Source organism: Lactuca saligna, chromosome 5 (assembly GCF_052625555.1).
Source record: "Lactuca saligna cultivar CGN05327 chromosome 5, ASM5262555v1, whole genome shotgun sequence".
Taxonomy (NCBI): Eukaryota; Viridiplantae; Streptophyta; class Magnoliopsida; order Asterales; family Asteraceae; genus Lactuca; species Lactuca saligna.
This window is the reverse complement of record NC_136421.1, coordinates 259,140,231-259,157,906: the sequence shown is the minus strand read 5'-3', so window position 1 is coordinate 259,157,906 and position 17,676 is coordinate 259,140,231. Positions and strand designations below refer to the sequence as shown.

Genomic DNA, 17,676 nt, shown 5'->3' with positions numbered 1-17,676 from the left:
ATGTCTTGAGGTACTAACATAACAAGTATAACTTGCATTTTTTGTTCCATTGACATCAGTACAAGGGTATTTACGTCTTTTAACTCGTTTGGTTCATCTGTTCCAGCTTTCAGTATCCTTGGAGTTATCCGAGACTATAAGTCGTCGCTCTGCGCATCCTTCTAGAAAATATTCCCCAACAATTACAAAGGTTTATCATCTGATTCTTTTGGATTTTTTAATTTTATTTAACTTATCTGAATTTATATATACACATATCCCAACAACCATACACATTACATCTGCTTCATCCTTCTCTATTTGTTCTCAGAATCAAATCAGGTTTGCTATCTCACTTTCAATAATAATGATTATAATAATAATTTTTATATGGGTTATAATAATAATAATAATGATAATAATAATAATAATAATAATAATAATAATAATAATAAGAATAATAATAATAATAATAATAATAATACATGGATGATATAATTTGTATAATTTGTATTATTGGATTACAAAAATAACACCATTCCTGTTTACAGTGTGCTGAATTGTCCAAGAAAGGAAGAACAATAATGTCAATTGAATTTCAGGTTCCATTTTGTATTATTGGATTACAAAAATAACACCATTCCGTTAAAGAGGTACTGTTTAGAATCTTGCATGTATATATGACTATATGTACTTCATACAAGTTTACATGATACTGTTCAATAAATATAGTTACTTTCTACTACTTTGTGATGTTTTTCCCCTGACACTTTAAATAACAGAGCAAGGAGAGCATTCTAAGCATTCTGGAAACTTTAAAAGAACAGGGATATGGGTACATAGAAAATTTTGGAAGTTTTAGTCATGTTTCTTGTAGATGACTTGGTCGTTCACTTTGCAACAAAGCCTCCATCACTTGGTATGTGTTGTTATCTTCTCTCTAGTCTTTACTTACACTGATTTTACTCAAAGTGGCCTATTTCTATCTGTGCTTGTGCTTGACATAACAAGTGCTATTGGCTACTTGTGCCTTTGAAGGGGTATGATTCTCATCACATCACTGAAGAACATCTAGGTGGAAAAATAATATCATGTTTTGTTCTTCTTTGTGCCTTTGAAACTGTAGGAGATGCTGGAGCCCTTAGAGAACCTAAGGACAAACTGGAGAAGTGAGTTGAAGAGCTGACATGGAGATTAGACTTTGAAAAGCATTTTAGGGTATATTTTTTATATTTCTTGTATCTAATTAGCTTGTAAATTTTTGTTACAACTATTGATTTGTTTTATCTTTCCATGGAACGACTATTTGTATGACATTAAATTTTATATAACGGATTTTATTTTTTGTATATGATATTTTATTTTCTATTATGAGACATTAAATACAAATTTAATTTGAAAATTAGTAAATCTATAAATAATATTTTTTTTAACATTTAAAATTATGATACGCAAAAATGTGTGTCATCTTCATTTATGACATGGCCTTTCTTGACAGGGGCTTTCTTCATACGCATTGCGTGTCATTAACACGCGCGTCGTAAGGTTACGACACGCGAATGCGTGTCGTCTTCCTTTATGACAGGGCCTTCCTTGATACGCATTGCGTGTCGTAAATGTGCGTCGTAATGAGCGTCGTAAATGTGCGTCGTCTCTCTTTATGACAGGGCCTTCCTTGACGCGCATTTGCGCGTCGTCTGAGCCTTTTACGACGCGCAATGAGCGTCGTAAAAGGCTGTTTTTCTAGTAGTGTTTAAAATGTTTTAAATCTGGAAAACAATAAATATTATTTAATAGAGATTTCAATTTCAATATTTATTTATTATTAAAATCGTGAATTTAAATATTTAATATTATTTATAGTAGAGAATTATAAATTTGAATATTAATCCCTCGTGATTTATTAATTGTTACATTGCATCCTCACAGTTAATTAGAATCAATAATAGACAACTAAATTTAAAGAGTTTTAAATTTACCCATTGTGTTTATATGTATTAGAGTTGTATCTATTATATATATATATATATATATATATATATATATATATATATATATATATATATATATATATATATATATATATATATATATATATATATATGAGAAAATTACAAATTGCATCATCACATGTTTAAATATTGACATTATCAATCTTACCATGACTAGACTCACCCATTCTAATGTAGGGTTTAAGGAGGTCTCTATGATTCCTAATGATGTCAGTTTTTAATATGCTTCGTGCTTACCACCCGTACCGCCCTATTGCATTTTGAGAATGGAGTTACTAAAAGGGTTTAATAGTGATTATGGTCAATCTAAAAGTATTCTAAATACAAGTATAAAATAAAATCCCATTTTATTAATAAAATGTGGGTCTCATATTATCCATGAAAATTGCCTTTCTCTTTATATTTTGTTAGTGGAGCTCGTGTGGTTAACTGACACATCAATATAGAGTATAATTGAGAATGATATGGAACTCACAAATTTGAAGCGTAACTTGATCTAGTGTCACACCCCCAAACCGAATTGGCGGAAACATTCGGGAGCGGAGGACGTCATGTACAGTATCACAACAATGCATAATAGTAAACAAGCAACAACATCATCCATTGCATTAATATTATAATTTAATACAAGTGTGTTCTGTATAAAAGTAAGACACCAAAAATGGATTATCAAAATAAAGACGAGTCTTCAAAGCTTCATCTTCTAAAAAACCTGGCATCGATACCTGTCTACTGATGACCTGAGAATACAAGTTATTTTAAAATAGATAATCAACATTTAAGCTGGTGAGTTCATAAGATGTTAGTGTCAATGTTGTAAGTTTGAAGAAGATATTTGTAAATGATTTATATATGTTTGTATATGTTGTAAATGTTTGTTATACCTAGAAAATCCTATATTTTCTACTAGAAAGTAGCCTTCTACAAAGGCCCAAATGTTTTGTATGCTGTTTGTTTGTAAAAGTGAGTATTTTCCCAAATGTGACTATCATTACCAAAAATATACTTTTACATTACCGTTTATGTGAGAAGATCACAATGTGAATGCAATGGGAAATTAATAACGTACTGTAGTGTTGTATATATTAACTATTGTTGTACTAACTACCTTAAACCAATTTTTAATTAAGGTATAATGTGATATTATTGTAACCATACTTAATTGACTAGTAAAACACGACACTCGATAACGTCGAATTGGTATGACATTCGTCACCTATAGACCTGCAGGTCTCACTGCAGCTAGCAGCAAGGTGTAGGATGGTCAATCCTGTATAGATCTATACACAAATTCACGCTCTCCTTCCAGGAGACTCTGGTTACAAAACGTGACACAACAGTAGATTGTCATGCCATGAAGTAGTGGCTCACATTAATGTTATAGTATTCTAGTGTTTGTATAGTATGTTCTAGTGTATTGTATGTTCTCTCTGTACTAGTGTATAGTATGTTCTCATTGTATATTGTAGTGTATGTTCTCATAGTTTCTCATCATAGTATGTTCTTTCTGTTTCTCATAATAGTAAGTTTGCGTTGACTCATGAATGAACTGAATCTTGTATGTTTCATTGTAATAGAAGTAGTGAGTAGTAAACTCCTAAACTATATCTATTATAGTTTACTAGTAATGTTGTTTGAATGACTGAGTGTGTTGAACTGAGATAAAAGATTTTATATCTATATACATATACATAATATATAACTAATGTTCAAACGACATTCAGACAAACAACCTGATACTCTAAGTCCACAACCAAACAAGGAACATGAAATAAAGCGAGTTATTAGTCCTAAGTCCTTTCAATCTTACTTATATACTATATCCATATAGACGTATTTTTGACAATATATAAGTTAAAAGAGTTTGATAAATAGTTTTAACACAAAAGAGTTTGATAAAGATGTTTTTAAATAGATGTTTGATAACACAGTTTGAAAGTATTAGAAATCTATCTGTTTGTTCTAGTTATTAATCACATGTGATTGATATAACAAGTACAATGATTCAACTTGTATTCCCTCCATAAAAGCATTTAAAATCATTTAAAAGGTAGATTAAGGGGTATGAAATCACCTGTAGTGAGTGGTTTGGATGAAAGAGTGGTATAGGATGCTAGGTGTCAAGTGAAGACTTGAGCACACACATAGAGATCCTATTTAGCATATAATGACACATATATGTATAAAATTAGTGTTTATCCAACTAATTAGGTAAGGGAAACACCTTAGGGACTAGGGTACACTTGAATGGAAAAGTGAAAATCATAAATGATAGCGTATAAGGTGAGTTTACGACCACACTTGGTGTTTGTGGCCAAGTGTTCACAACTCCAGGGTTTACGGCCAATATGTTCATGGCCACATGAGTTTATGGCCGTAAACTCATGATGATTAGTGCCAAATGGTGTTTTAAGGTCTAACAAACCACAAGGAAGTGTTCTAGCCTCAAGTCCAAGCCTTAGGAAGAGTTTAAGGCTCATGTGCACCCATAACTAGGGTTTACGGCCAAGGGAGATGCTCTTGGCCGTAAACACCTCTTGTTCTTGGGAAATGGATGATTTCAAGGTGTTTAACATGTGCTTCAACTAGATATCGAGTATAGGGAAGTAATACTTATGATATTGAAGCTAAAAAGGTTTATTTTTGACCAAAACACTAGTGTGTGTTCTTGGTGTTTCTTGAATATCTAACCCAAAAGATGAAGTTAATGGAAGTAATCATTGGGTGATGCTAGTTAAGAAGATGTAGTAACTAATCAAGGGATGAAACACTTACATTTTTGAAGAATAAAATGAAGATCCTTGATGATAGTTGAGAGCAAACCCGAGTTCTTGTGTTAAGAGTGGTAAAAGTGTTGAAAAATGGCCAAGTATCACACATATAGCCAAGAGTTTACAGCCACCATGATTTTACGGCCGTAAAATCATGTGCCCTGGCCGTAAACTCCTCATAAAAGGGTTTATGGCTTCTTTGTTGGTCTAGAACTTTAGTTGACACATCCTAACACTTAATCCTTTGATGTACTAGGCTTAGAATGCTCAAACAGACTCTAAACAGTGCTAAAAGTTAGCAGAAACAAATCTAAATTTGACTGAATTGAATGGTTGTACAAGATAGAAATTTCGGGTTGTCACATCTAGGGACCATGAAATTTTTCATGGTTAATTCACAATCTATTTAATGTGAAATTATGTTATCCATCAAAGTTTCACATTCTCTTTATAACTTTTTAATGGAGCTCGTGTGGTTAACCAGCACATCAATTTAGAGTATAGGTAAAGAATGATGTGGAACTCGCGAATCTCAAGTGTAACGTTAACCGGGGACCACACAACTTTGTATGGTTGATTCACCATCTATTCAGTGATTCGAGACGATCATGTCATTGAATTTGAGATGAACATAATATGATATTAACATGCCATTGATAGTCAATGAATCTCAATTATCTAGGAATTTCATGGTGATCGAAATTGGCAAAGGGTTTTTCCTACCTAAATAACTTTATGGTGTGTTTATGACATCCCTTTACATATCATGGAGCCAAATATGGATCTTAGACTTCTTAAATAATTTTATTTAGTGTGATTATCTTTCAAGGATAAGTAAAACAAACTATAATGGGAATTGATATTAAATGATGTCTATAACCTTATCTGCTAAAATTTACTACTATAAAACCTTTGAAAAGATTAGCTATGAGGATGATCAATCTTATCTAAATTCGTAGTTTGGGAATTGTTCTCAAAATCAAAAAGAAAGATCATGCCTTTGATAAATCTTTTCCTAGGTTACTCCAAACATTGCATTCTAATCTATTAGAAAGAGAACTCATCAAGTGTACGTTGTAAAATGACATATTGAAGTAAAATAGAATTTACTTGAGTTAGGAGTTCATGAGGGTTATTCAACTAGCTGACATGTCCATATAATTAGTTCATTCTTATTTTGATGTGAACAACATGGAATGTCCATTTAGGAGTTATTTAGCATGTTGAGGTTTCCTTTTGGAATTAACATGGATAATCATATAAACTCAAAATTTAAAACACTCCCATATTTTTTCTAACATGAAAAGAAGTTTCAAAAAGAAGAAAACCAATTGCCCATGGGTTAAAAGGCGATTAATGTTGGTATACATAATCTAGGCCCAAATGCCAAGGATAAAGGAAGGCTTATTCTAACACATGTTCTGATAATTATTCATTTCCATAACAAGAAACGACTTAGAAAGCATACTAGTCAAATATATATATATATATATATATATATATATATATATATATATATATATATATGTATATATATATATATATATATGTATGTGTATATATATATATGTATATATATATATATATATGTGTATATATATTTGAAGTAAAAGGACTGAAACATGAAAAAGTTAAATTTGATCATGGATCACAAGCCCATGCTACTATCCATAGGATCAAAAGATAACTAGCTCTCCTATGTTTGGTGATCAATCAAATATATTGATTTATAATGCCATTGGAACATTACTTGCAATCATTGAGTGTGTTACTAAGGATTGTGTACTGACATTTGCTAGAATGTGCAATGACTAAAATGAAGTAAGAAGACTTAAACATGGAGAAGATAATTTGATCATGAATGTCAAGCCCTCGCTATTATTCATGGGATCAAATGACAACTTTTTTCCTAAATGTTTAGTCTACAATATTATAACTAAAATTTTTTATACTATGATTCATGAGATAGTTTTGACTTATTTAAATGTGGAACATTCTAACATGTTAAAAGAAAGTCATGAAATCTATGATACTAGTATAGTAGCAATAGTTCAAAGTCGATTCGAATATTTGAATTAGGTATATTATTGTGAATATATGTTGAGATTAGTTTACCTAATGGATCGTTCTGATTGACCACAATACGTATTGATTCAAATACATCGAAAAGGTTTGGGTGAAGTGTATTTGTGGAATTATAGTCTTGGATACATAAATGAGAGATACATTACCAAGTATCCAGTTGGATCTGATTTTAGATATCATTTGACCTCGAGTCTTATGATAAATGCAAATCTTGTTTATCAAGATAAATGATGAATACATCATTGGATGATGGGAATATCTGTTGGAATTAGTTTGCACTAATGGACCATCCTGATTAACCATGATACATGGTAAGACTAACTTTGTATGACTGTGAATCTAGAACCTTTCAGGTGTTCAAAGCTCTCATAGAACAAAGTTAAGAATCAAATGGGCAATAGGATGAGACACTTATAGTTAGAATCTCAGTCCAAAATTTATTGATCATATAAGTAATTGTGAAAGAGTTTCACGAGCTATCTCCACCTATAACACTTCCACTAGGAGTGTTATTTGGATAGAGAAACAAATCATTCATTGATTTTGTACAAGATGAGTCATACTATGCATACTAACAATTCATGGATTGTACCATGAATAGGGTTATGAGAAGTCCTTTGGTCTTGTACCTACTAAGTAGGCACATGAAACACACTATGATACGTGAACTGGGATTTAGTACTCACTTACGCATATGTAAGTTTACGATTATGAGGCTTACGCTTGTCGTGAAGCGCTCGACAAGCTAAAACTTATAATATAGATGTGTTATCTCGTTGAAGAACCTATCAAGTAGTTGGATAATTTTTCGACAATCCTTTTGAGAACAAAGTGTATGTTTCTCGAAGGGCAGCCTTCCAAGAGAGGGAGATGATTTCTAAAAGGGATAGTGGGAGCCATCTTGATCTTGATAAGATTCAAGAGTCAACCAACGAAGAGCCTAAAGTTGTAACACCCCGTTTATTTACTAAATAAATAAATTAATGAATGAATGAATCATAGCCCTAAAATTTATAATTATATAGCAAGGTGTTGGTCTCGAGGAGTTAACTGTCATGCTTTTAGAAGTTGGAGGTTAAAAGTCTAAGTTCCAGATTCAGTTCGTAAATATTTATGAAGATAGGGCCTCTGTGGTAATTATTTGGACTTAATTTGAAACGAAAAGAGGTGGAACGGCTGAATATGTCATAATTAAGATATTGTAGGCTAAATGGGTAACATAGAGAGCTGAATTGTAAAGATTTTAGAGGATGGGGGCTGTTTGGTAAAATTTGGGTTTAGTTAGAAAAATATATGGTTAGGAAGGACTGGTTGTGAAAATTTTGTAGGAAGTTTGGATGGGATATGCGACTTAAACCCGGTGCATCCTTTCCCTCCCATGTTTGGACGAACAAATCCTAACCCTAGGGATACCATTCTCTGTCGTCAACTTCACCATCCTCGTGCTCTCCTCTAGCCGCCACCCGACTCCTTCACGTTTTATAGCTAGACGAAGATTCGAGCGTCCACCATCATCTGTGTTTTCGACAAGAGCCACCCTCCAGCACGTCGTCGTCTAACTGCCGATGAGAACCAAGAACGACGTCATCTTCTTCTTTCCTCCTATTGTCGCCGCTCCCAACGACCGGTAGAATTGCATCGCACCTCTCCGCCTTCTTCTGCCACTACACAGTCGTCGTTGATCATCCCAGGTGGCTGTTGCAGCTGGTGCTCCTTCCCGGTTGCCTTGCGCCACCACGAGAAGTGAATAAGATCGGAGTGAATCTCAACATCAAGCTCGCGACGACTAGGGTTCTGTGGACGTATATTGCTAGGTAGGGACTCAAGGAAACTCGCCATCGTCGTAAAGTGGTGGTTGTTATCGAAAACCATCGGTGATTGCCGCTGCTGCCGCCTCCTCATGTCACCATCACCACTGTATGTCGCCATGTGGGTGGCTAGATCCATTTACAAGCAAGAAAACACGTGTGTGTGTGTGTGATTTTTTGTTGAGTGCATAGATGGTTGCCTCCATCTACCACAACCAGCCATGAGGCTAGTTGTGTGTGTTTAGCTTAGTGGGTGTGTGTGTGTGTTTTATTGGTATTTTGCCTTGTATGATGTAATCTGTAATAGAATAATCAAGGAATACTCAAAACCACCATCGTGAGGTGGTGGCTACTGCCTCCTTCAGCCACCAACCGTCATGTTGGGTGGTGGTGTGCTTTTGCTTGCGTGTAGTTGATTTTTGGATGCTCGGAAAAAAATGGACTAGAAACCCTAACCGCCATTGTAAGGTCGTTAGCACCACCGTGAGCCACCGTTAACCACCACTACCCGAGGTGGTAGTGGCTGGTGCCCGACTAGTGAAACCCTAATGGGCCTAGTGAAACCCTAATGGGCCTAATGAACCCTAATGGATCTAAGGAGTTAACGTTTGGGCCTATTGGGCTTCGATTGGGTTGGAAACCCTAATTAGAGTTTAGAAAACCCTAATTTTGGAATCATGGACTTGGACTTATCGGAACCCACATTTGGGCCATTGGAATAGAATTGTAAATTACACCCAATCGTCATTTCATGTGAAAACCCTAATTTCACTTGGGCTTTATGTTGGGCCTTTCTATCGGGCTTTGGTGTTTGGGCCAATAATAGGCCATACAAGAATAATCATATGGACTAGAATATGTTAATGGGATTTAGGGTAAGGCCCGTATGAGGGCTTGGGCCTAATCTGGAAAATTGGGCTATAGATGGGTCATAGTTTGGGCCTTCATGATTATGAGATATTGGGCCATTAGAAATGTCTAATGTTAGACTAGACTAAATGGTTGGGCGTTTGAATAAGACCATGTAAAGGTTTGGGCCCAATTTAGAAAATTAGGCCATATGTTGGGCTTTGATTCATAGTTTAACTTTTGGGCGTTTGGATTGAGCCTTGAGTTGAATCAAGCTAAGACAGGGATAAAGCAGTCGTTTACCCCAAGCATGGACTTATGATTTTTTATGTTGGAACCCTATTATTAATTGGGTGTTATTTTGATGTTAACAGTTCGGGAACCTGCCATGCAACAATTGGGGTTGTGTCCGCAGGACTTCAACAGTGTGAGGTGAGTTACCTTCTAGGAGAAGTGGGTCTTAGGCACTAAGGTCGGGCCACTAGTAAGAGTTATAGTAGAGATAATGGTCTTTGTGATAATTATCTGGTATGCTGGTATCTGTTATGATTGTATGCTAGTATGTTATGATGTTATGTGTTATGTGATAGGAGGGGGTAGGTTAGACCCTAGTACCGGTCAAAAGGACCGAAGGGGTAGTTAATACCTAGTTACGTTAGAAAGTTTACGATATATATGTGTTATGTTATTATGTGGCAGTGGTAGGAGGTGAAATAGTCCCCAATTACCGGTTGAAAGATACCGAAGGGGAGGTCAGCACCCAAATGTGTTAGGCAGTTAACGGTTGAAAGATACCGAAGGGGGAGGCCAATACCCAAATATGAAAGACAATTACCGGTTGAAAGATACCGAAGGGGAGGCCAGCACCTAGATATGATAGGCAGTTATCGGTTGAAAGATACTGAAGGGGAGGCCAGCACCCAAATATACTAGACATTATGTGTTTATATGGTATGTGGTATGATGGGGGAACTCACTAAGCTTCATGCTTACAGTTTTCAATTTTGGTTTCAGGTACTTCGTTTTCAAAGGAAAGGAGCCTGCTCGATTGCAGCGCATCACACTATGTTTTCCGCACATGAGATCTATGGGATTATACTCTGATATTGTTTTATGATGACATGCTTTGATTATTGATGTATTGGTTTTGGCATGATATGTTATTATGGATGCTTTCTTATATTGTATGGTTTTATAATAACTTATTTAAAATGAAATTTTTGGCCTTGAACAAAAGCTACACATAGCATTCAATTTGAGATTGAAAGAGATACTAAGGAAAATGACATATTTCCACCTCTTCCTTATAGATATGATAGAGGACGTCATACACTTAGTTATATAAGAGTTTATATAACTTAGGTAAATAAGTCACTAGTATGGGGTAATTAGGGTATGCCAGCTATCGGAAGCTATGGTAGGCCCTAAAGGCTACAAAATGAAATGAGGACATGGAAAGTAAGATTCAGTCCATTTAGGTTGAAACTTGGTAGATCAAGCAGTTATCCTTAACCATTAGGTGGAAATAGATCTTCAAGAAGAGACAAGCATGGATAGGAACAAACACATAATCAAACTGAAACATCCAAAATTACGACCCAAGAATTTCATTTTTGATTTAAGTAAAAACATTAAGCCAACACATTATTCATACAACCCAATAAAATAAGTATGTCAAACATCATAAAAATAAGAGTATGTCCCATAAACAGAATCTATATAGTGTATGCAATGTAGTTAACCTGAGCTCTTCCCCTTGGAACCGGAAGTACCTAAAACATAAATTAAAAATCATAAGCACAAAGCTTAGTGAGTTCCCCAAAATACTGCATACCATAGACATCATATAGCGAGTCCCACCACACTCGCATAACGGTCCCCGCCCAAATGAGATATGGGCCCGACCACACTCGCATAATAGACCCCACCCAATGAGATACGGGCATCGCCCACACTCACATAACGGGCCTCGCCCAATAAATATACATATACAAGCGCATACAAGTATCACACAAGCAACAAGTATATTAACATAACCAATCAAGGGTTGGATTTGGTTCCTTAGACCCGCTAAATCCATTGAGGAAACTCACCTCGAATGCTGAGTCTCACTGAAATAAATCTCTAGCTGCTGCCCTGACGACTCCTCGAGCTAATAGTACAAAATAACACTCAATAAACAGTTGGGTTCCATTCCATAATCAATAATCCATTCTTGGGGTAAAATGAAATTTTACCCTTAGCCTAAGATGATCTAAAACCAAGGCCCATTTATGGACCAATTATCCAAATTAGGCCCAAACCCCCAATATAGGCCTTACCCCTAGGCGTAATAAACCCACTCAGTCCAAAGGCTCGATTTCAGATGGCCCTTTAAGGCCCAAGACAACAATATCCAAGGAAGTATCCCAAAAGATGCAAAGCCCAATCACTAAGTATGCAGGCGTACTTAGCTGTACGCTAAGCGTACAGACTGCATGGCTTGTACGTTGTGCGTATGAGCTTGTACGCCCATCATACTCACTCGTTAAGCTATTTCTTCATTAAGGTCCTAATTACATAAGTCCAAGGGTACAAATCATATATTTGAGTCATATGCAACATCTTAAACCATAAAGTCATTTTCTTGGTGGCTTTGTATGCCCCAAATGAAACCAAATCCGAAATACAACACTCTACTTCCATTAAATGAACTCAAACTCATGTATGGACGGTTCTAAGCTTCAAAAATGGCAACTTTATGACTCTAGGACCAAAAGAACACTAATAGTAACAACTCTAAGCTTCAGAAATTACAATAAATCCACAAGATCTACTCTATGGGATCAAAAGGTTCCAAAAACTCAAAAAAAAGGAGATCTAAGCTTTAACACAACAAGTTATGAGCTTTATACCTCAAATGAGTGCAAAGAGATGATGATAACCTAGATCTTCAAGCTCAAGCTCTAACAACTCTTCTTCACCAACCTCTTCTTCTTCTTTCCAAGGCACCAAACTAACAAAAATACACTCCACAAGGTTAATGACACACCAAGATGCTATAGGGTTCGATATTAGGGTTTTTGGACAATAGAAGTTGATAAGGAGGCTGACACTTGGGACTTAATGACATTATATAGGGCTTGAACCCTATATATTATGGTTTTGAGTTTGACCATGTATGTTGCACGTACCCCCTTGTATGGTGCGTGTACGTGCACGTCTCCACGTTCCTTGTGATCCATCTATGATGTGTGTACACCAGGCTTACACTCAGTTTACGGCCTCGACTAAGCTCACACATGAAAGGCCCAATCTACTAAGCCGAATACAACTTAACTAATTTAGAAAATTAAATAAATATTACCTTATAACCATCGGGTGTTACACAAACCAAGTTAGGTTATGAAGGATGTGTAAGCTTAATAAGCTCATTTAACGACCGAAATAAGCATCTCACAAATGGTTCATCCCCACTTTGTTGAAGTAGACGCCTTGTATCTTCCATCTGAGGAACCAACATTTTTTGTATCATCGCTTGTACTATTGCCATCGTGATTGGCTCGGGTGCAACTGCTACTTTTGGTGCACCTCAATCACTAGTGGCTCAGGCTGATGGTTCCCATTAGTGTTTCCTAATCCACTTCGAGTTCTTACCATGTCAATATATACACCAAAGCATGCAAATTTAAATCTTTATTTACGATAGACGTTTAAATCCTCCTTGTTACTCCGAAAAGTTACATGCCAGTTTTAATATCATGGCCGAACTTTTAGAAAATATGAACACATAAAGTTTCTAGATCCGGTCAAAAATAGACCATAGATCTGACTAAGTAATAACACATAAAGCATATCATAAATCATTTAGCATATAAAAGCAATTTAGGTACTGTTCTTAAAATAAACTAGTGGTTATGTCTAAAAAATAGCAAACACTCATCTCACAATCATCACTTAGCATTCTAAGCTTAAGTCTAGAAATTCCACAAATTCCTAGTTCGTTTAGACTAATGCTCTGATACCAACTATGACATCCCCAATTTCACAACCAAAAAAACCGATTTGTTTATGCTTTATTTGAAAATCATAGTATCCTTTTGAAGAAATATGTAGCGGAATTTGTTCCCAAAAATATGATAAGTAATTTATCAAAGATTTTTCAAAGAAATGGGTTTTTATTATGTTAAAATCGTTGGGATGTCATTGTCAATACAGTATACAAGCATAAACATAAATAGTACAGGCCTTACAACATCTATTATTCTAATGACATATAATCTATAAATCTCTCATCAGATCAACACTCCTGTGCTCTTTTGCCACTACATGTAATACAAGAAACTGAGTGGGTCAGGCTTGAAAGCTTGGTGAGCACATGGGGTTTTCACCCCACAACAATCAATTTCTTTAATTTCATCAAATCATTCAACCCGATTACTCATTCTCATTGTCCTCACTTTCTGTCTCTAAAGCATCTAATTCAATGGACCGATCCTAAGGATCATCATCATCGGGAAGACAATACTGCTTAGGGGATTCCTCAGTAATATATGTTAGTAAGGAAACCATGAGGGGGATAGAGTACACGGTGAACACATAGTTCACAAACACCTACATGTTGCGAGCCTACCAACATTCCATTAGACTGTCTAGAATAGTCCGTGGTCATCATCTATACTCCGCTAGATGACTAAATCAACTTAAACATCGAGGCATCTTATCATTTATTCCATCATCTATATCATCTACCCATCTTTGCCTATCATAATTATAGGTATAAAATACATATACAGTTTAAATGGAATAAAACATGTATATTTTGTTCATCCAACATAAATATTAAGAGCAGAGATAATATGCACACATAACACGTAATTATATATAATACTTTATATCTATGTATAAGATGAAAGTAACTATGCATTCACTTGTTAAAGTGATGACTCGCAATTCGTGCAACACTTTACTTCTACCAATTTTATTTTCCTTCGATGAAACCTTTTATCTTATTACTAGATTATATTCCAATATTTATTTCGAATAATTATTAGTCTAGATTCATCATTAACTCAAAGTCTACGTCATGATCTATCAAGTAAGGAACAACCAGATAGGATTATATCGGAGATAAAGTCCGTTTGGTATACGTAGTATACTTTTTGGAAAGTCGACTTTAAACACCTCACTAAATCGCACCCTAAACATCATCTCCGTAAGTAAATTAATCAGTATAACGAATTTGAATCACTACTAAATCTTGTTTATAGCATCCTTGTTGGCTTCATAAACCTTTAGTCCCTATCAAAAGCGACGTCTCGTCATAGATTGCTACCAACCTCGCGAATGAAATAGTCATATGCAAAACCAATTAGCTAGTAAGCGGGCAATCTGCGAAACCCAAACCAAAGAAATTGCTTCTAATGGGTTGATTAATTTGGATCATATCAAATCTTAAATTTGCAAAAAAAAAAATAAAAAAAATAAAAAAAATAAAAAAACAAAATGTGGGTTAAAAGTCGCACAAATACGATAATTACTTTTATGTTATTCTAATCATATTTTAATATAACATTAACTCTGTCTAATAATTAAGAAATAGACTAACCAAAGACTTTTAGTATAGCGGTAAAGAATGACTTTTCAATCGAAAAATTATGACTTCAGTAAGGAATCCTATGTGAGACAAGATTAGATTTATAAGAAACAATGTGGAGTGGATAATGACAAAGCAGTTGAGAAAAACGAAGAAAAAACACTTCCTCGTTAAGACTAGGATTCAAAACAAGGGAATTAAGGTTAAATGTTCAACGCCTTTACCAATCGGACTGCCTCATACTTGTGACTTGTGTCCATTTTTCAAAACATTATAATAAAATGTAAATATATTTCGTATAACATTATATAATTTAATAATTTCACTTCTGTTCGATTCTTTTCGCTGTCTAGAATTTCTAAAACTTAACACAAACCAAAATTTTCAGCTTTTTAAAAATCCAAACCCAAACCCTCAGATTCGATGTGGTTTCGATTAGGTTAATTTTTGTCGGTTTTTGGATTTTTAGGTTCAGTTTTGCTTACCCCTATTAGAGACGTAGATTAGTTTGCACACACACACACACAGAGAGAGTAATTAAGAAATGTTGGTGGGTTACATCGATCAATTTCGACACGTATTAAAATATCAACACATATTAAAATAAAGTCATTTTGAAATGTTCATAATTTCTATGATCAACCTATTGTAACCTCTAACTTTTAAGAAATTAACATAAAGATTATCTAACTATAATTTAATGTTTGTAATATAATGTGGATATAGTGTTGAACTGTTGATCACTTATTGATTTAACAAATGCAATTATTAGGTCATCCGTTATACTCAACACATATCACATATGTGGTGGGTGTCACATCAGAACCACATTCCTTACAACTAACACACCACTCCACATTATTATTTTTAATTTTTTTTAATTAAAAAATACAATAAAATTACATTTTTTATAATTAAAAGGCATTCATTTTTTAAACTGGTTTTTTATTAATCATAAAAATAAAATTACAACTTTAAACTAAATTACTTAGTTAATCTAGAAAAAAAAAGGTTACATTAATTAAAAAAAAACAAACACATATAAATATAAAAAAACCTAATCGTCGTTCATCTTATGTTGGTACAAATGTTCCACGACATCTTCTCGAAGATTGCAACACATTTCACTGTTATGAATTTCAACAACTTGCTCTAAAAACACGTTTGTTCCATGTACGAACTCCTCAATAGGAACGACAACGTTGTTCGGATCATACGTACAAATTGCTCGACCTTCATCTTCAATAATCATATTATGTATTATAATACATGCTAGGACCATTCGTTTAATTCTTTCTTTATTCCAGAGTCATGTAACATATTTCACTACATGTCATGTCTGCTTAAGGACTCCAAATGCCCTCTCGATATCCTTTCTCGCCGATTCCTGTTTTTTTGTAAACAACTTTGCCTTTTCATTTCGAGGAATCGAGTATGCATTCATCAATGTAGAATAATCCGGGTATATCCCTTCACCAAGGTAGTAATTGTATTTGTATGCATGCCCGTTCACTGTGAACGTCATATCAGGTATTTTGTCGGTCCAAATATCGTTGGAAAGTGGAGACTGACCAAGAACATTAAGATCGTTGTTAGACCTCGCTACTCCAAAAAAGGCATGTCATATCCACAAATCTTGAAATGCAATAGCTTCTAGGATGATAGTTGGTTCACCTATATCTCCTAGAGTGAACCGACTACGCTATGCATTTGGACATTTTTCCCAAGTCACATGCGTACAATCTAGACTACTAAGTATACCTGGAAATCCATGCTTCTCTTCATGAGCCGGATATAATTTCTCAATATCACGTTGAGTATGTTTGCGCAAATATTCTTCTTGAAAAACCTCATAAACACATGCAGAAAACCAATCAACACATTCAATTACGATCCTCTCGGATACTTTCAAGTATTCGTTAGATGCATCAAATGCTATAATGTATCCCAAATACCTAAGAGCAGCCACACATTTTTGTATACTACTAAAACTCATTCTTCGCTTAGCGTCGGGTTTTTGCTTGAAAAAATCATAACGAGATTCTAAAGCATTACTAATACGTAAAAATATAGGCTTATTCAGATGAAAACGACATTCGAATGAGTCGTCATTATAAAGACAGTTATCGGCAAAGTAATCACATACCAATAAGTCGTGTGCGGCTTGGCGATCACGATTGACGACCACCCTTGTACGAGCAGCATTCGAACTTTCTTCGTCGTGAGTGTATTGCACAACGTTGAAGAATGTCTCGACGAATTCTATGTCGTCATCCGAGTCAAAAGTTTTTAAAAATTTCATATGTTTTGTGGAATCCATATATATGTGTTTTGTGGTTTTAGAGAATGAATGTTAGAATGAGATGTAAGTTTTGGTAAAAATAAAAGGTTTATTTATGTTACTGAATTGAGTTTGGAAAAAAAAATAACCGTTCAAAAGCCAAAAAAACCAACCGCCAATCACCTTCTTCGTTTGAATTCGTCGTCGGGAACACGAAGGATCACGATCACGCCCGACCACGGAATGTCGGTGTGGTGTGCACGAGCTTTTCTCATGGCCAACTAGACCACGAATCGATTCGTGGTATGTATACCAT

The 17,676-nt window shown here is 34.9% G+C and overlaps 1 protein-coding gene across 1 annotated transcript; it reads right to left on the bottom strand.

Moving 5' to 3' along the window:
- Positions 1-16,412: 16,412 nt before the first annotated feature.
- Positions 16,413-17,399, bottom strand: LOC145046565 (uncharacterized). Its single transcript, XM_078994850.1, has 2 exons — positions 16,841-17,399; positions 16,413-16,681 (listed from the first exon to the last, which is right to left on the bottom strand). The coding sequence occupies exons 1-2, from the start codon at positions 17,397-17,399 to the stop codon at positions 16,413-16,415; spliced, it is 828 nt and encodes a 275-aa protein (XP_078850976.1).
- Positions 17,400-17,676: the final 277 nt, after the last annotated feature.